The sequence below is a fragment of the Tiliqua scincoides genome, chromosome 3 (assembly GCF_035046505.1).
Source record: "Tiliqua scincoides isolate rTilSci1 chromosome 3, rTilSci1.hap2, whole genome shotgun sequence".
Classification (NCBI taxonomy): domain Eukaryota; kingdom Metazoa; phylum Chordata; class Lepidosauria; order Squamata; family Scincidae; genus Tiliqua; species Tiliqua scincoides.
The window spans coordinates 102,036,903-102,057,625 of record NC_089823.1 but is presented as its reverse complement, the minus strand read 5'-3'; the positions used below and the strand labels follow the sequence as shown (position 1 = coordinate 102,057,625).

The window sequence follows — 20,723 nt, the reverse complement described above, 5'->3', positions numbered from 1 at the left end:
TTTTTTTGAACTATGCACGCTAGTTACTCTGGAGACCTGCAGCTTATTGGTTATACACATATTTAGGTGTTCTTTAAAAACTGGATTTTTGACCTGATAGACCGTAACGGCTCCCAGGGTGCCACTGTGGTCATTGTATAAATCTGTCTTAGTTTTCAGTTTATTCACTTGATATACCGTAACGGCTCTTAGGTCTACAATGGTCTATTGCATTAATCCAGATGCTGCGCATGTGTATGTAAAGGAAAAAAAGAAAGAAGGGAAGCAAAAAGGGTTTGTGTGTGTGCGTGCACATTGGAAAAACAGGATCCATACTCGGAATTCCTTCTTTTCCAGCTGATTTAAGCAGTAGCATTTCTAATGTGTTATAATGCAAAGCACTGTGAAAGAGCTTGCCAAAATAAAATATTTTAAATAAAATAACAATTAAAGTAATTGCAAACTTAATCGTTGTCCAAATCATTACAAGTAACCTATCTAGAAGGAAAACCACCAGATGTTATTAGCAAGCTCTGGTCTCTGTGGCCCATTCTGGCAAACTGGTGGTCTGTTCTGGCACAAAAGGCCTGGAGGCGAAGCTAGAAGAAACTATGGAATCCAATGTTGTGGTCAGACGCCTTAGTTTTCAGTTGAAAAGGAAGAGCAAGATGTGAAACTTTGTCCGAAATTTGAAATCAAATCTACATACCTGCAGGACCGAAGGGCAATCAAGCCAAATGTTAGGCAAAAAAGGATATGGAACAGTAGGGTAGAATCATGATAGCTGAAATTTGGGACAAGATAAACTGTGGCAGGGCCTAAATGGAGGACATGGATAATGTTAGACAGTGACGCTGGCAAGGTTAAGATAGGGGTTTCTTAGTCATGGTAGACCAAACCAATGTATCTAGTGAAGTTTGTCTTCCAGCATGTGTACTGCAGTGGTACACAATCACTTGAAAGGTGTCACAGATTGGAATCACCTCTAGATTGGAATCACCTCTAGTCCCCAAAAATTACTGTAAGACTGATGATTTTTTCTGAATTAGGAAGAATGCTTGCAATGTTTAAAATTCACTTTGACAGTGATTAGTTCTGGGTATTGAATGCTTAAATTGGCTAATGGATGACGTAGTAAAGAATGAACTTTCCACATTGAAAGAGTGGTATGATATTAAATGACCATCTAGTGATGTCAGAGAATATTCTCCACACAAGTACAGAGGGAAAGAATTGAGATTCTTACATCTCTTTAAAAATTATTTTTAATAAATTTCAAATCTGGGTCTGCAAACCCTGAAGAAAGAATAGTATGGAAAATAATTTTTTCAATGCAAGGTGGGAATCTTGACAACTCTTAGCTCATACTGTAAGCCAAGTTTTTTGTACTGCAGACCATAATTCTATTGATCTTCATAAATGATGGCATTTTCTTATTGTATAGGTATAATCTAGGAGGCCACTTGAAAGACTTTCTAATTAAAATGTAATTAGACTGTAATTGAATTGTATTTAATAAATAATTAAATTAATAAATAATTAAAGTATAATATCTTCTACAATCAGTCCAAATGACTCAAGGCATTTAAAAAAATACAATTACACTGGAGTGTAGATTTAATTGAATTTTTATTTGGTATTCTATACAGTAGATTAATGTGGGATGAGATCAATTCTCTGTAATCTATGTTCATTTTTTTAAATGAACTTATGACATTTACACCTGGGTGATTTCTGGGTAGTTCCCTGGGTATCTGTTTTTACATGGGATTTTATATATTAGGTACCCTATTTCACTCATACAATACCTTTTGAGATACGCAAGGGCTAGATTAGATATGTACCTCCTAATCATGCAAAGTTGCTGGATGGAGGAGTTAGATGTTTTTCCAAACAGCAGGAGGTGGACCATGAAACTTGGCAAAACTATGGGGGGAGGGGTACAGAGCCTTAGTATTTTGCTCCTGCCATAGTTTTAATCTTGATGATGTATCCCCTGTGCAATTTTTAGGGTTAAAAAACTCTTTAGTGGCTTTTAATTAAGTTTTTCTTAACCTGAAAATTGTGTGCAAGGGAGAGATGATGGATCAAAACTGTGGCAATAATATCCTTTACTCCCCGCTGTCATTTTAGCCCTTGCTATTTGGGGAAAAAAACCTTACCCTCCAATGCTGTATGCTTAAGCAGAAACTCAGGTCAAGACACAGTGACATACCCAGTTAACTTACTTGGGGCCCAATCCTAAAGACACCCGCGCCAGTGCTGGTTACCATATACTTGCCACAAAGCACATTCATGGCACCTGAAAAGTAAGGAGCGCTGGCACTGGGCCCGCGCCAGTCAGGCATTGTGCCCAGCACCTGCAAAATGAGGACGTGCTGCCACCGGAGCTAAGTGAAGCCACCAGGTGGCAGTGTGGCCTCTGGGGCTGGGAGAGAGGGCAGGGCTAGGGCTGGGGAGGGACAGGGGTGGGAAGGGGATGGAACTGGTGGAGCCCTGCTCCGCCAGATCTTGAACTCCATGTTGGGTTCAACATGGGCCAGAAGGCCTGACATGAAGTCTTGCAAGTCTGTGCCAGAAAATAGCTGGTGCCAACTTAAGAAGCCCCATTGCGGGGCTTGGGGCTTTCCCTGGGGGAAGGGAAGTCGCCCCTCCCCCCAAGGAGACCTCTGGCTGCTTCCTGGTGCCTGCTGAAAACAGCAGTAGCTGCTTTGGTGCTGCTGCTGCTCCAGTGGGCACAGAGAAGCTTAGGATTGGGCTGTTACTGAGCAGAAATGTGAACCTAGTTTGTCCACAGTCTGTTTCCAATATCTCACTCACATGTTGGTATAATTGAAAGTTACTATAGAATGATCCTTTAAAAATCAGATTGTTTAATTTATAAGTATGTAGTAATATTTTAATTTGGAGATTTGGAGTTGAATAGTTTACTCTTTTTTCCTCAGTCAGAACACCAGTTACTTGTTCCAAAATACAACGATTGCAGAGGCTCCTTATGGAAAGGAACTGTAAATGTGTGTACATGGACTTCTTTTATGGGAAAGGGGTCACCCACTTTATTTCAGTGTTGGGGACAGTTGAGCATACGTTTCCCAGTCTTGTGGGGGAAACTCAGTATTAGCTTTATTAAACTCTACAGAGCGGTAAGTGATACATTGTTAAATCACTATTGGTTGTCCACTATTTTCTTGTCATTTCCAATGCCCCAGACACAGATATTTTTCTCTTATTTCTGCCCCACAGTCCATAACTTAGCTTTCATGAGTCCATTTTTCAGAAACAGTCATCAATTTATGTTGAAACCAAAGAAACAGTATGATCAAACAGAGGAAAAGATGATTGAGTAAAAGCAAAACTATCTCAAGCAGTGATTTTCTATTTTTTTCATCTCATGGCACACTGACAAGGCACTAAAATTGTCAAGGCACACCAACAGTTGTTTTTTTTTTTTTGACAAGGCACACCTTGCTGTTGGTAGGGGGCTCATATCTCCCAATGGCCCTACTAATAAATGACCCTCTGCCAAACTCCCACAGCACACCTGCAGACCATTCACGACACACCAATGTGCCACAGCTCGTTGCTTAAAAATTACTGATCTAGAGTGCTATAACTTGAAAAACTTTACCTTGCAATCCTTGGATGGCATATCTACTTCCATACATATAGGCACAGACAACAAAGGTAATTATGCAGAGATTATTCATCTTAGCAATATCCAGTTAGCATGCACAAAATCAATTTTTTCCCCACTTTGCATACTGGTTACTACTATGTACCTGAATGCATACCTCGGTACTAGAATTTAACTGGCATTTGTACTGATGTTACTGTCCGCATACAATTTTACTTGCAGATTGATCTCATCATAACATTCCTAGTGCTTACTGATTTTTTTTTTGAATGAGATGCGTGATAACAGCAAAAGTCTGTTATCTATATATGAAAATGTATTTTCTGAGTTGTGGGAAAATTTTCTATTTCAAAGCTGACATATTTTATTATTTGGCTTCTTCATTGCTGTATATCCCTGGGGCATTTACTGTAAGAATAATTTTGCATCAAATATTGGGGCAAAGGGGCTACGTGCCATTTAATCTAAGCATGGATAAATACAGCTAGTCAGTTTTCCATCTCTACTTGACTTTAATCATAGAAAAATAATCCTGTTTTCTTTGACAGAAAAGAAGCAAGCAAATAATTACAAGCAAATCATTGTATATGTTATTAGGATTACTTATTAAGGAAGGAATTACCAAAGGGAAGTTTTAGGAAGATGGTAATGCCTTCCCCACAATGCTGCATATCTTGTCCTTAGATTCTTTAGATCAGGGGTGTCAAACATAAGGCCGGGAGTGTGTGTGTGTGGATGTGGCCCATGGAAGCTTTTTATCCGGCTCTCAGCTGCTGAGCAGTACTGAGGTGCTACTGCTATAAGTACAGCCCACATGAAAATTGGGCTCTACCATAACTTGAAATATGATCAAGATTTGTGTATTTTCTCTTCTGTCATTTGCAGCTAATGAGTTCCTAAGTGAAAAAAGTGCTTATTTTTTGGTTATGAACTGATTAATGACATCATTTTCTGTCTAATGACATCACTTCCAGTCCTCAGCAGGCACCATGAGTGCTGTTTGGCCCTTGGTATGAAATGAGTTTGATACCCCTGCTTTAGATCATGTTTTATATGCTCTTTTATGCTCTGCATTGGATAGTCAGTCCAATGGATATCAAAAGAGACCATCCAGAAGATCTTGATATGGCAAGGCTCTTAAGTGCATGGACAACACAGTCATGATGACATCAAATAATCTTCAGAGTGAATGAAAAGCTACTCCCCTCTTGGCTTCTTTGTACTAAAGCTAGAAATGACTTGGAACACAGTCCTAGACTTACCTTGTGCTGGTGCAGGTACACTGCGCTGGCTCCCGAGTGTTGCAAATGTGCCATAAAGCACATTTGCAGTGATCAGGGATCAGGCTATGCCAGCACAAGGACTTGCACCAGCCTGTTCCTACTACATCCCATCCCTGTGCTTCCCAGACAGGGTAAGTTTGTGCTGGCCAGAGCAAGCTGACATAGGGGGTGGGAGACGGTGGCAAGGGGGGAGTGGAATGGAGGTGGGGAGGGGTGTTTTCTGTTGGAGGGAGGGCAGAACTAGAGGCGGATTGGGCCCAGGGGTGAGATAAATAGCAGAGGTGCATGCTGATCTGAACTCCCATCCTGGGCCCAGACAGCCTTACCTGGTAACTGGGGCTTGAAAAATATTCCCTTATTCCCGTATCCAGAGTGGATACAGCACAGGTCCCTGTGGTCTGCCTGTTGCAGTGCAGGTTAACTCTCCCTTTCTTTTGTCTACTTTCTTATAAATATAGTAATGTTTTGTGCTCTTCTTATAGTCTCAACAGTCTTCCTGTTTTTGTAATAGCCATATTGCTAGATGGTAAAAACAGCAAATTATAAAAAGCTGGTCTGCCTTTACATAGCTGTAAAATATCAACTTGTTCAGCAGCATAAAAATGGGGATTTTTTTGGTGTGTGTGTTGTATTTTGTGACGTATTTTGTATGAGGATGTGTACAGTCATTTTTCTAGTGTTTAGATTGAGGAGTCAGTTTGTGAACTGTATCCTTAGATACAGGTGTCTGTGGATTTGATTATCTGTGGATCTGGGGACCTTGCATGCGCCCGGAGTGTACCCATTAATGTTGTTTAAATGCTTTCCCCAGTGAAAATGTTCTTCCTTTACATAAGCTTATAAGCATATAGCGATGTACATCCCGGCAACCTGAATGCTAGAAAAGACTAGATCGAGGTTAGCAGGAAGCAAATAACTTCTGCTTTTAATAATGCTAACGGGTATGGGGAGTGCGGCCAGCCACGGAGACAGGGTTTCCTTATACGTGTGTGTGTGTGTGTGTGTGTGTGTGTGTGTGTGTGTGTTTTGTGCGTATGTATACATCATAGGCATCCTTCAGTCTTGGGAGACTATGGTATCGCGCTCTGAAAAGTGGTTCTGGAACAGCGTCTAGTGTAGCTGAAGAGGCCAATTCGGGAGTGACAATCCCTTCCACACTGGGAGCAAATGTAGTAACCGGTAAACTGCTGCTTCCCGTGTTGTGCCGACGCCGTATGGCAAAGTTGTGTCCTCTCCAGTGTGTGAAACCTGGGTAAAGAAGGTATGGAGGATAGGCTGTTACCCATGCAGGAAATCCCCCCTCTCCACGTCACTGGAATGGTCCAATGGAAAGGCAGAGGCCAATACGGTTGGTTCCAGCGGGGTCGCAGGAGTTGCCAGAACGTGATTGTATACATCCACAAACTGCCTCAGGGACTCCGGCTGCTGATTTTGTCTGGAGGTTGACTCCTGAAGCCTTTTTCGTAACTGGATGTAGCCACAAGGCAGTGGAGGTTTAGGATCAGAGTTTTCCTTCTCTTAGATGAGCTGCCTTCCCAGGCTAATGTATGTATAGCTGCATAGTTATATCCTAATTGAAGAATGTTGCATTGTTGCATTCTTGCATTGTTGCATTATACTTACAAAGGTTCCTTCCTCAACTGAAATAATGTACTAGCATAAAAATTATTTTGGTTTCCTATATTTTTAGTTAATTGCATCTAACCATAGCTTGTTTATTTTACTGTCTGTCAACATATAAGGCATATTGCATTAAAAGTTTTATCTAAATATAAACTCATTTCTTTATTAAAGCCTTAGTATGTTTGTAAGCTCATTTCTGTTTACTAAGAACATATTTCATTCTTTATAGACGTATTCCTTGACCTACAAAAATCATGAAAAGTACACTGTATGCATTTCAATACATAATATAGAGAGGTTTAGATTGGAAAACCAAAAACATGACCACTGTTTTGATGTAGCTGCCATAATGCAATCTGTGTATTTTCCAAGATGACTCTGTATCTAAAATTTACTTTACATTCCTGAGGTATCATGCCAGATACTTTCCTCTTACAAAATGTGGCAGCCTCTGCTCCTCCTACTCTCCTATGTTCTAGCTCAGCACTCTTCTCTCATCTTCCTCTCTATCCCCCTCTTTCTTTTCTAATTCAGGGAGGAGAAAGAGAAGCAATAGGCAAATAGGCAAACAGAAATGGGTGTCCCCCCCCCCCCCCAATCTGCTACCTGGTGTAAGTGCTTCAGTTGACCGCATAGCTAGGCTGGTTCTGGCATGCAAAAGAGGACTTCATTATCACAATGCACAATTTTCTTATCAGTAATTCAATTAAACACTCCAGCTATAATTAAAAATCCATTCCCTACCCAGGTTGCTTTACCGCACCATTGCTGAAGGTACATTTGCACAACAGTCTTGGTTGGCCTCAAAGATGACGAAAAATTCAGAACTTTCCATATTTCTGAAACAAAATTAGTGAAAAATGTGCACCTGTGGAAAATAAGATACAGCTTTTTACAGTGCTGTCCAGGGTGCTGACATATAGGTCCTTAGATGCACCATACTTGGAAGCTGACGTCACACAAGAATATCCCTCCCTGTCAAAAGATTATGTTTTAGGGTGGAAGAATCGGGAGGAATCGGGTTCATTCTGCATTGTCCACTATGTTGCCAGGGCATGGTGGGAATAACATTGATGATGTACACTCAGGAAGCAGGAAAGGGATGAGAGAAGCAGTGAGACATTCTAGGAAAGAAGAATTTGTGTAGGAGGATGGTAGTGGGAAAGTTGGGAAATAATGGTGGGAAAGATGCTTGGGAAGGGATGAGGTACATGAGAAGCATTCCCTGAGGACCATCTGGAAAGTCCCACTGAGGAGCAAACCTCTTGTAAAGGTAAACCTCTTGTACATATTTACCTCAGCATTGAAAAGTTCATAGTAAAATTCTTCAGAAGTCCTACGGTGTCAGTGTTGTTTGATGGGGACCAACCACTAACCTGACGACTGGTTGCTAAAGAGATTGGCCATGGCAACGTTACCAAGCGAGAAAAGGAGGGTTCTGCACCCCTTTCACATTATACCCTGAAACCAGTTTTTTACTGAGCACACAAGTCCAGCTCTTCCAGCTCTTGCAGACCATGGCCTCAAGGGAGGTTTCCTTGATTAGTGATTTGTAAACAGCTTGAGAAAAAAACCTAATATTTTACATTGACCTGCATGTTGCAGTAACGCAGTTAATTAGGGGTGCTTATTTTGAACTTTGCAAATTTTGACTCCTGTTCCTGCATTAGGTGCATTTGTGCACCAGCTTGTTCCACAGCTGATTACAGGTGTATTCCCTTACCTCAAGGAGACCTCTGGCTGGCTCTTTGGCCCCATGGAATACAGCAGCAGCTGTTTTGGTGCCATTGTACTGCTGCACAGGCAGCCCCTTCAGGAGTGGGCTGCAAATGAAAAAGTCATCTTGGAGATTAGAAATTCTGCAGTAGGACTTGTAGCCACAAACACAAAACAGGTTGTGGTATACACTGTCATTTCCCATTGCAACATCCTTTCTATCCTCATGATAAATATCCATTCCTAGCCTTTACACTTTAAATAGATGCCAGCAAATACCTAAAAAGTGAGAAAAGTTGCTTTCCACTTAGCACTTGGATTACTTTTTAACACTGTCCATGGACAAATTAGGCATGTCTTCAATGCAATGTATGTGTCTCCTTCTCCTTTGCTCTCAGTCAGTATGAACCACCTAGAAGAAGAGATAGTTGGCTTTGTAGATCTGTTTTTATGGAAGAAAAAAGGAAGAGGAGGAATGCAGATATGGTGCTGGAAGAAGCTGATGTAGGAATTCTGCCCATAGATTTTTCAAAAATAAGAGAATAAAAGATCCAGGAAACTGTGGCCTGCTGAGAGCAGTACAACTTTTGGTTTTTAACATTTAGGACAAGTTTTGATTGGTTTTATTGTGTTACATTGTCACCCAAATGGAGGCGGATAGTAGCAATCATAATCACAGAAGTTCATGACACCTGTGAAAGACAGATAAGAAATTCCCACTGTGTGTATAATCGGGGCATATACACTTCATATGCTGTCACACAAAAATGGCTATCGGGAGCAAGTCAGCCTTTATAGTTTTTGTTTAAAAATAGCACTTTCCACTCAAAAGTTATTTACTCTTATTGGTAATTATTTTATTAACTATGCAGCACACATATTTACTGCATATATGTTTAATATATAAAATCAAGCACTCTTCAGCCTAGAGAAGAGGCACCTGAGGGGGGACGTGATTGAGACATACAAAATTATGCAGGGTATGAACAGAGTGGATAGAGAGATGTTCTTTATAATCTCACATAACACCAGAATCAGGGGACATCCACTAAAATTGAGTGTTAGGAGAGTTAGGACAGACAAAAGAAAATATTTCTTTACTCAGTGTGTGGTTGGTTTGTGGAACTCCTTGCCACAGGATGTGGTGATGGCATCTGGCCTAGATGCCTTTAAAAGGGGATAGGACAAATTTCTGGAGGAAAAATCCATTACTGGTTACAAGACATGATGTGTATGTGTAACCTCCTGATTTTAGAAATGGGCTATGTCAGATGCAAGGCAGGGCACCAGGATGCAGGTTTCTTGTTATCTGGAGTGCTCCCTGGGGCATTTGGTGGGCCGCTGTGAGATACAGGAAGCTGGACTAGATGGGCCTATGGTCTGATCCAGTGGGTCTGTTCTTATTTTCTTATGTTCACTATTTTTAAAATTAGTAAATTTTTTTAGGCCATTGCTTCTCAAATTATGTGATATGGCTGACTGGCAATTTTTTCCCCCAGTGTGTGAGAAACTGGTACTATATTTGTGCCATATTGTTTTTTTTATTGCTTTCTTATTATTAAACAGTATTATCATATTGCTTACATTCTTAGATGATTGGGTTTGGACAGGTCTCAAATGACAAACATGCAGAGCTCTGTATGATGCTCTTTATTCAATTTCATGATTGTAATTGCTGGTGAGCCATTGGTGGGTAACTGCTGGTGGGTCTATATGAGAAAGAGTGGGCTGAGTATACATTTGTGCATCTCAGGCAAAACATACTACCTAACCTCTTAAATCTGATTCAGCTGATGAGCCACATTCTAATTTGAGAGACCAGATGAACTCATAACCCTGAACTACAAGTAGGCACTTTCCAGGTTGAGTTCACATGTGATAGCATGTTCGTACATTCTGTAGTACTATATCGTAATTAGCAATATTATATGTTCTTCTGAAAACATATTTAATATTGTTGACTTTATCGACTAAAAGTTATTCTTGGTGGAATTCCAGTAAGATTTTTAAATCATTCTGTTTGTTTCTTTCCTGGAAATTTACCACAGACCAGCAGCCGATGGCTTTCGAACCAGCACCAGTCTGCAATCCACCACTTTGAATAGCATGTTCTGGGCCACATTTGGCTTTACACTTCATTGTGCTGGATAGTGAGCATGAAAAGTAACACACAATGTACAGCTCCTTTTATGTTGTAAAATAGTCCATTAGCCACTGTTTTAGTTTTGCCACTGCTTAGGTCAGCCATTTTCAGCCACTGTGCCATTGCACACTGGTGTGCTGCGAGTGGTCCACAGGCATGCCACAGGAATATGGGGGAAGGTCGTTTATTAATAGGGACAATGGGAGATGTGAGCCCCCACTGGCAGCATGGTCTGCCTTGTCAATTGGTGGTGTGCCTTGTGGTGTGCCTTGACCATTTTACACCTGGTGGTGTGCCTTGACCATTTTAGTGCCTTATCAGTGTGCCATGAGATGAAAAAGATTGTAAATCACTGGCTTAGGTAATGTAACTTGACATCTGAGAGACTGAACTGTGTATCAGGAAGTCAAATCTCATCTTAACCATAAACTCACAGCTTGCAATCCACTACTGTCTCAGCCCTACTCCCTATCTCATTGTTTCCCAAACTGTGGGTTGGTATCCACTAGTGGGTTGCAATCTGATTGTTGGTGGGTCATGAAACTGACAAGCTGATCGCAGACAAGGAAACTGTATTAAGCCCCAAGTAAAGTGAAACAGCCATACGTACATGTTTGCTCATGAGTAGGCAAATTGCCCCAGTATACTTGGAAGTACAGGCAGAGAAGAATGGAACACCACAAGAATGGTCCTGATCCAGCTCTGGGAGGGGGGTAGGACTAATAGAGGCCTCCTCTGCCAAATCCTATCCCCCATATCGGGCTTGGAAGTCTAACACAGAGCTTCTCAAGTCTGCACCAGCAAAATAGCTGGCACAGACTCGAGAAGCCCCAATGACCAGTCTAGGGCTTCACTCAGGTTAAGGGGACAAACATCCATTTCCTTTGAGGAGATCTCCATCCTGCTTGCATCCAGCATATAATGCAGCGGTAGCTCTTTAGAGCTGTTGCTCCTGTGCTGGATAGGATTAGGCCTGAAGTCATGGTCTGCTATATCTCTCTGACATTGCAAGCATGTATTCACCAGTACAGATGGTTCTGAGTCGAGTGCCAATTTGGAAAAATTGTATAAAGCTGAGTCAAAGCTTTGTATAAAAGTACTTTTAGAAAAGTGGCATATAAAGAGTGTAAATAAATAATAATTATAAGAAAAGCATCCATTTTTTTTGCAGCTCAATTCTGGAGCTGCAGTTTCTTTGATCATTACACTGGTAATTTTAAAGACTTTTGCAAACAGTCAATGAAGTATAAAATGTGTAGTAAACTCATGGGATATCATATCATCCTTTCCTACTTAATATAATTTGCATGTGTTTTTCCTTTTGTATAATTAAAGTCCATGGAAATTAATTGCAATGAAAAACTGACTCTTGGGACTGAAAAACAAGGGAAGGGCTTTTTTCAATTACTAATTGAGAATAGCTGCCTTTGGGATTTATTAAGATACTGTTAAGTAACAGTACTTAAGACATGTTATACTGTAGATGAAATGATATATTATTCGTGTGAGTTATTACTTTTCTTTCAATTCTTGGCTATGAAGGATTGTTGAATGGAATTCATCTGTGTCTTTTTTTAAAAGAATTTTTGTAGGAAGTACAATATCTTTTCAAATTACTCCAAATGAAGTATAGTTTTTTTCCCTTGCTGTCATCAGTACATGCCTTGCTGGATTATACCAATGTCTATCTAATCCAATATTCTGTTTCCAGTAGCAGCCTTTGAGACTCTTGAAGCTCACAAGCCAGACATACAGATGAGGGCCAGCTTGTTCTCACTGGGTTGTATCCTAAAGTTCTTTCCTTCTGTGAAAGGAACTTTCCTCTGCAGAAGTCCTTGCACCTGTAGTAGAGACCCCTCTATAACAGGAAGGAAATACTAGGATACAACCTATCAGACATACACTGCCTCAGAACATCCAGCTTGTTTTTAGCAATACTAGTGAATACAGTAGCTGTTGATAGATCTAATGAATTTTACTTATTAAGATTATGAGGCAGTTAGTATTTCAGCAGGAAACTGAGTTTCAGAATTCAACTGGTTACCCTAACTCACAGCCCAATCTTGTCCCCCACCATGCTATAACATGCAGCTGCAACAATGGAGCATGTGCTATATGCTATGGTGGTGGTGGTGGGTATTGGAAGGCCAACCAGAGGTAAGTTAAAAACTACCTGTGGGTAGGCCTTCTGGCCATGTATGGGTATTCTTAGAATCATGCCGGATATTTTGCTGGCATTAGTTCGAGTAGAAGAAAGGGATGGGGTGGACTCGAAAATTGGGGATGAGATCTAGTGTGCTCCATTGCCCTGAAGATCCACCCCCTCCAGCCTGCCCTCCCCATGCTGAATCTCCCCCAAACTGCCCGGCTTAATAAATCCACCACCAACTTACCTGGGTCAGCATAGTCTGGACTGTGCAGAGGCAGGTGTACAGAGTTCCCGACCCTTTGCATGGATGGCTCCAAATTGTCCAGCAGCGGCACACCATTTCCAATTATACTGCTGCATTTACAACAGTGGAAGACTACTTCCGCTGTTGTGTTCAATGAGTAGGATTTAGCCATTAAGTACTTATAGAAAGCAATGTGCCAGAGACTAGTATTACTGAGAACTGCAGCAGCTGCTTTGATTAAAACTCTTTTGTATCACAAAAGTTTGGTGATGTAACGTAATCCATGTAATCGGTAATCAGTAACGGCAGGCACCGAATCCTAACCCCCTTCCTGGACTCAATCTTCAGCACAGGCCCAGGCAGACAAGTGCCAGCAAATTCATTAGTGCAGGTCCAAGTAGACCCCTCTGGGTCTACAAATGTTCCCTTACCCAGAGGAGAACTCCACAGCCGCCCCCCGCCCCGGATCCAGCAGCAGACATTTTGGTGCCGCTGCATCAGCAGGGGTGGAAGAATAGGATTGGGCTCTTGGTTTATTAGAAGTTCCTACAGGGTTTTGTTTGGGTTTTTTTTTTTTTTTCCTGTTTTTGATTTCTCATCAAAAATTATCTCAATTTTGGGGGGAAAGTCAATTTTTTTCATCAAAATTATACACTAAAAGCATGATATTCTGTAGTTCTGTGATGGCCTGGCTAAAGAGAAGATTATACATATAATGCTTACACCCATTGATTTTAGTGGGCATAAGCATGCCTAACTCTGGGCTGGATTGTGGCCATTGATCTCTTTTTAAATGAATAGGACAAAAGCTGGTTACTGTGTATAGAAGAGCCCTCTGATATTTACCAATTGCACAATCAGTGTAGTTGAGATAATTTACTTTCTGGGTTAATGAAAAGGTCATGGAGGTTAAATCTGGTGGGAGGAGTGGGTTGGTTAACCATTTATCCTATGGTGGCACTTTATCATTTTATGGTTGAGAGGTCTATTGCTTTAGACCTTTATCAGTTACTTTTTATTTCTGCTGAGTTCCCTCATTCTCTGAAAAGATTCTGGTTTTTTTTTTTCTATTTGCATGTATTTCAGATTGGTTTTTCTGTGGCATTTAGGAAGACATAATGTAAGACTATGATTCTAAGCAGACTCCCTTGGAATTAGGTTCCATTTGAAATTATTAAGCTTAGTGACCAAGTAAGTGTACCAAGGGGTTGTAAAACTTTCCCAAAACTTTAGGCAAAGCCTTGATTTAAACTAATGTTTTTAGTGTAGGTTCGTCCCTATCTTGTTATGTACCTTTAAAAAAACACCTTTTTATTTGTAATGTGTCTGACATCTATGGGTTTCTGTACACCACTTCAGGGTAAAGCAACGTATCTAGGGTAACTTACAAGCTGACTGCAGAGGCAAGCTTCTCTTTTCCACTTCCCTTTCCCCCAGTTTGGTTTTCCAGCAAGCAAGCAGTCTATAGTATAACCTATTCCAATCTATTCTTTTTGAGATCTTAGGGTTGTACTTTTAAAAAAAGCATGCCAAAAAAGCCTTGTCTCTCCCCACCTCTCATATCCCATTACACCCCTGCTTTTGACCTTTGCTCTTCCAGCTTCACCACCCTCAACCATTTAAAAGTTTCCACCTCCCTCCAGCATCTCCACCCATTCTCCCTTGCTCCCCTGTGCTTGAAACTGGTTCCTGGTGCAGTGCTTCATGTACTTCATTCAGCTCCTCCCTTGTAGAACCCACCTTTTCTGTGAAGCCTTTGGCACAAAGTTTAGTCCTCATTGCATACTGTTATGACACTTAGGGCACAATCCTAACCAGGTCTACTCAGAAGTAAGTCCTATTTTGTTCAATGGGGCTTACTCTTAGGAAAGTGTGGTTAGGATTGCAGCCTTAGTTTGTGTAATTGAAACAATCATATCTTCCTCTGCCTAGACTTGCCTCCGTTTTCCTCCCTGGCCTGTTTTTCTTATGCTGAGTCTTTACACTGTAAGCCCTTTGGAACAGGGACCTCATTATTTGTAAAGTGCATTGTACATCCATTGTACATGGATGGCACTATGTAAACAATAATCAAATACTGATAGCAACCTTTCCTCAGTCTTGTCAATTACGGGGTATCTTCTTAGGCCTTTCTAACTGTTAAACAGTTCTGGGTAGCTTGAGACACTGTCCTTAGTGCTGATTTCACTTGCAGTTAATGGGGTTGTATCTTTTTGTGTCCATTGACTTTAGAGGAATTAATTTGCATGTGAGATAGAAATTGGATCTCATACAGAGACCATATGAACTGTATCCTATTTTTAAACAGGATATGCTTGTTGCTTTTTTATTTAAGCAACTTAAAAACTCTGACTTAAAAACTCTCACAACGATGTCTTTTCATTTTCCATTGTAACAAAAAATTTGTGCTCCAAAAGCATCAAGGAAATCATATGAAAAAAGAGGAGGCAACCCATATGTAAAGGAATGTGTTGGCTGATATAGTGTGTGTTTTCAACTTAATTAAAGAATGTTGATAGATCAGCTCCCTTTGGAGTTAAGATAGATCAGCTCCTGCCAAACATCTGAATATCAAGCATGTTGGTTCATTAATTGGAACTTTAACCACACATTTATTTGAAATTATGCATTTGAATTAGCAGGATGAAAGTTTCAAATAAACATGTTGCACATCAGTGTTTGAGTGAATGTATCTAGAACAAATAATAAAACTCGATAATTTAAAAAAAAAATTATTTGACACGATTGGATAGCCTGGGTAAAATTATTCATTATTCACCTCTCTTTTACTTAGTGGGATTTTAACAATTACGAGGAACTGGATCTTCTGTAAAACATCAGTTTGCTTTTCATCCTCTTTCACTTGATATTTTTATTTCCCTTTCATATGGACTTTTGTAGGTTCTTGTCACTTCAAACGTTAAAAGTCCCTCCTCTTTTCTTTTGCTTTACAATACACACTGGGAGAGAGGAGGACTTTTTTCCCCCCTTTTTTCTCTTTCTTTTTGCATATTCCTTTTCTAGGTCTGTGTGATATTGTAGTTGACCAAATTTAAAACACTACAGTATTTGGCATCCCTGCTGTGCCATTTTGTGTATTTGGACCTAGAAAGTGCCCCCAGCAGTAACTACCTGAAATTCTTTTAATTACACAATATAGCTGCATTTACTTTAGATTCTTTTGATTGATGCTGTAAGGCAATTGTAACCATGGATGATGAGATTAAGTGCTTCTTGAAGTGACTTTAGCTTGTTGAGGGAACAAAGGGAATGAAGGGAATGCTTAGCCCTTTTTGAGTAAGCAGCTTTTTTTCCTCCCTTCTCACATTTAAAGAAATACAATTAAACATTTTCACAGAGGTAAATTGAAATGTACATGCAGTCAAGAGCTGCTCTTGACTGCAATTAGACATGTAGTGTTAATTCTTTGAGAAGCAAGACATCAGAACAAAATGATTTCAAACTGTTTGGCAAATAACCTAGATCAGGGGTCTCCAAACTTTTTGGCCAGAGGGCCGCATCAAATATCTGGCACAGTGTAGAGGACCAGAAAAAAATTTAAATATAAAATTTATATAAATAAATTAGAGGTGGAACTTAGATGAGTTAATAAATTAATGAATGGGCTCATTCATTCAATCTCTCTGGCCCTTAGAACACCCTCCAGATGCAACCAGAGCACAGCTCCAATCATGTTCGGTCAAGTGGGTCAGAGGCTTTGAGGGGACAAGAGGCTGGCCGCGGGCCAGATAGAGGCTTGCCATGGGTCACATCTGGCCCCGGGCCAGGGTTTGGAGACCCCTGACCTAGATTATTATTGTGTGTAGCTGTATCAATAAAATACTAGAAAAACAACTGGAAAACCAGTTTTGGATGGTCAGATTTGATAGTTGGTTCAAATTGCATATCCTTACCAAGCATTTAAATATTACTTTATAATAATCAGAGGGAATTATCATGCAAGCATGTGTCTTATAGTTTCATATCTCTGCAATGCTTTATGACATCTGAAAAACTTGGAAGAGCAGCACTAAGCAGATTTCTAATGGCCAGGGCCCAAGACTTCCATACCTGGTGTATCTCTTGTCCCTTATGGTGCTCTGGCCACTGCTGGGTAGCCAGGGTGTGTTCAAACAATTTCCGTGCTCCACTGTCATGTGATGGAGCTTGTGCCTCTTCCCCTGAGCACTGGCATACTCTTCAAGCAGTCATACTGAGGGGGATGTGCTGTACTTTTTAAATCAGTGTCCTCTCTCCTACACTACATGTAGTGTTTTAATGGCTCCATCCTACCTTTCTTTGGAGCAGTTCAAGCATTTGCCAGTTACCTTCATAGGGCAGTCTAGTAAATCTCAGCCTAGATTGGCTTGAGGAGCTTTTTCATCTACTCTCACTAGTACTGTGACTCTTTTTCATTGTCACAATAAGCCAAGAAATATGGACTTTAAAAGGATAGGATTTGGGCAATTTGGAAGCCAGTTGGAAGCCAATAGGCATCATTTGAGGAGAGTTTTCTTTGAACCTTTCAAATTCTGTTTTCCTTGGCAGAGAATTTGAGATATTGGAGTCCACAATTTTTATTTTTCCAAAATGGCACCCTTACCAGAATATAATAAAGCCCTGCTTGTGGGACCACAGAGTAATGGAGAGCAGACATAATTGTGCTAGGGACAGATGTAGATCCATCATCATGAGGAAAACAGAGTTAGACAAGGGAGAATCAAATGTGGCAGACTTTCCCCTTACCTCCCTTGATGATGTACCTGTGACCTGATGAGGTCCACATCATTTTGTGTCTTCAAACTGGAAGATCAAGATGATGGATTGGTGTGATGATGACACTTGGTCATGAGTGAAATAGATCTTTTCTCAGGAGTAGATTTTGCTTGCTGCTCTGGAACTAACACACTTGAATATGAAAAGCCTTGGACATAACTGAAGTTTTCACATTTAGGATACAATCCAAACCTGCGCTGGAGCAGGCAAACCAGGAGGTTTGCGCTGCATCCAGCGCAGGTTCGTTGGCTGCAGCAGCTCAGCCAGAGGCAAGGGGAAGCTCTTCCCCTTACCCCTGGGTAAGGACCTCTCACCCCAATGGGTCTCCTCAAACCTGTGCCACCTCTGGAAGTGGCACAAATCCAAGGAGAGCGGAGCGACTTGAAGCCTCTCCATTCTCTGCAGGGACGGGGATTAGGATCTGGCATAACCGCTGGATCCCAGCCCCGCCCTCGCCGTCCATCGCCCTCCCTCCCCCCACCCAGAAATTCCCCCTCCCGCCTCCTCCCTGCCCTCCAGGCCTACCGTTGCCACTTATGTTGGCACAGGTGCGCTGACACAAGCGGTGGCGAGGAAGCCGCCATGGAAGCTTCTGACGTCCTCCGCGCATCAGCGCATCTACATGCGCTGACACGGCTTCCTTCCACCCTGGGAGGGTGGCACATTTGCAACCCTCCCAGGGGACTTATGCCGGCCTATGTGCCGGTTAGGATTGCACCCTCTATTAGCTATCACATTTTTGTCTCACACTTCCTTTAGGGAGCTCAGGAGGCAACAGACATGAGGGTTATCTCATTTTATCTCACAACATCCTGGTGAAGATGAGGAGATCTACTGCTATAGGCCCACTACGAGTGGTCCATAAAGTTTGTCTCAAAGTTTTTGCTTTTCCCTCCTCCAGACCAATGCTACTTTACTGTGTGTTGGATTCAGAGACTCTGTGCCAAATTGATTACCTGTCTTTTGGTACAAACAAAATGGTATGGTTTCACATACAGGCAGCTTCACATTATTTTCCTGCATCGAGATGAGCTGGGATGACCATGCAAAATAGGGCTTCTGAGACACATCCCCCCACATCAGAAAGTAACCTGATGTCACTCTGAGAACTCACTCCCAAAATATGCAAAGAGTCATAGTAGGTATGTGTGTATAGGGAAGACTTACAGGGAAGGATGTGTGTACAGGGAAGACTTGTAGAATTTCTTATGTGGAAGCATAAGTATACAGAAAAAGCTGTCTAGATTTTAACCAGAATTTTTAGGTAGGAAATAGGTATTTATTACAATACGTGATGAGTTGCCAATTATTCTGGTCAGGCAGTGTAACAAAAAAGAAAATGTGTGGATGAGTGTGTGCATGGTACATGTACATTCCTATAAGCAGATTATCTCTGTGTAAGGAAACTGTCTGTGTATGGATGGCCAAGTTTGTTGCGTGGGTACCATAAGTGCCAAAGGGAATGAGAGTGAACTGAAGCAGGAGGCCCTGTGGATCTGGCTGCCAGCCTGCTCCTCAGCTTAATACACTAGCCACACCATCATTTTTTTAAAAAAGCTTGATGAACTCTGCTATAACTGGAGATGCTTTTCCATCAACACCATCAGTATAATGTCTCGAGACTGTGAATTCGATTGCAGCAGCAGTGCTGGGGAAGGGGAATCTTAACCTTTTCCTTGCAGACATTTCTGGTATTAAGTCATGGCCCTCTCCCCATAAGGATGTATTTTCCCCGCACCCCGAAGTGTTGGAAGGCAACTTGGGAGCAATTTTCATTGTAAAAGGTTAATCTCCCCCTTCCCCCAGCACGGCTGCTGCAGTCAAATTTGTAGTTCCTCCCCCTGCTTCCCACCAACTGCATTTCAGTCAAAACAACAAACATCATGAAACCAATTGCAGGTCTGCAGAGTAATATGTAATTTGGCCATCAACTGGGATGTGCACCAAGTAGCTTTGGACAAATCACTCTCTCGGCCTGTGGTTCGTACCACACACTGTACAGCAACAAACGGACTTGGTGTGCACTCAACAGGGAGTTTGATACATACATGTGTTTCCAGCTACCTGTTAGTTCTATCCACGCTTCATGTTTTAGGTGCACACTTTAAAAAAGCTTAGGTGTATTCTGAAGGAACATAATATGTGAATCTTCATAATCTCCCAGGATTGTGATAAGGATAAAATACTATTCGGATCTCCTTAGAGAGAGGGATCATATAAATGTTAATGAAGTAATCCTTTATCATCTGTAATTAAATGAGAGTCAACACTTGGAAGCATTGGAAGAATTTTTTTTTAAGTGCCACCAGGAGACTAATGGAAACCTTGTCTTTTTACAGAAGGCGTTGTCTCCTGCTCATTGCCGTTCCTAAGCTCGATTATCACTTAACACAGTCTCGCAGCTACATACCCAGGAGAGCTGTTCTCTACGTGCCGGCAGATGATGAGAGAAAGATACAAAAAATTCCTTCCCTCGATGTGGATTGTGCAGTATTGGACTGTGAAGATGGTGTTGCTTTAAATAGAAAGGTAAGCAGTAAATCATACAGTGAGACATGATTGTTAAACTGCAGAGAAAAACATAGGTACCAATCTAACATGGTGCAGTATAAACATCCTGAGTCCTATCACTGTGAACTTTGCTTCCTTGGAAAACACTACTGGAAAGCTGCAGTACAGTGTTCCCTCTGTATCTGTGGGGGATCCATTCCTGGACCCCCTGCAGGTACCATTGAAAATCGAATCCGCAGAGAGTCCCAGCTCAAAAAACCAGAAGTGCTTTCAAAAGCCTCCAGCAGGCTTTCTGAAGTGTAGAGAGATTGTGTGTGAACTCCCTGCACCTCCAAAGTCCTGCCAAAGCCTTCCAAAAGGCACTTCTAGTTTGGCAAAAAACTGGACGTGCCTTCAAGACGCCTCAGGGAGACTTTCTGAGGTCCAGGGAGGTCACACATGGCATCCCCACACCTCAGAACACCTACCAGACATGACTGTATGGCACTTCTGGTCACATCCTGGAAGTTATGGGTTGGTACCTCCAGCATGGGTTGATACCTATGTTGCGTCAAATCCATGGGTGCTGAACCCACGAATAAGGAGGGCTCACTATACAGGAGCAGGTCACTTCAAATCTTCCAAGTAGAGTGTGCATTGACGGGTTCTTATTTTGCCATTAGCTT

At 41.4% G+C, this 20,723-nt stretch overlaps 1 protein-coding gene across 1 annotated transcript in view; it reads left to right on the top strand.

Annotated features, from left to right (window-relative positions):
- The window catches only part of CLYBL (citramalyl-CoA lyase), a 239,328-nt gene that overhangs the window by 111,107 nt on the left and 107,498 nt on the right, over positions 1-20,723 (top strand). The window contains exon 2 of the mRNA XM_066621349.1: positions 19,887-20,076. Coding sequence (XP_066477446.1) covers positions 19,887-20,076 — 190 coding nt within the window. The remainder of the gene's footprint in view (positions 1-19,886; positions 20,077-20,723) is intronic.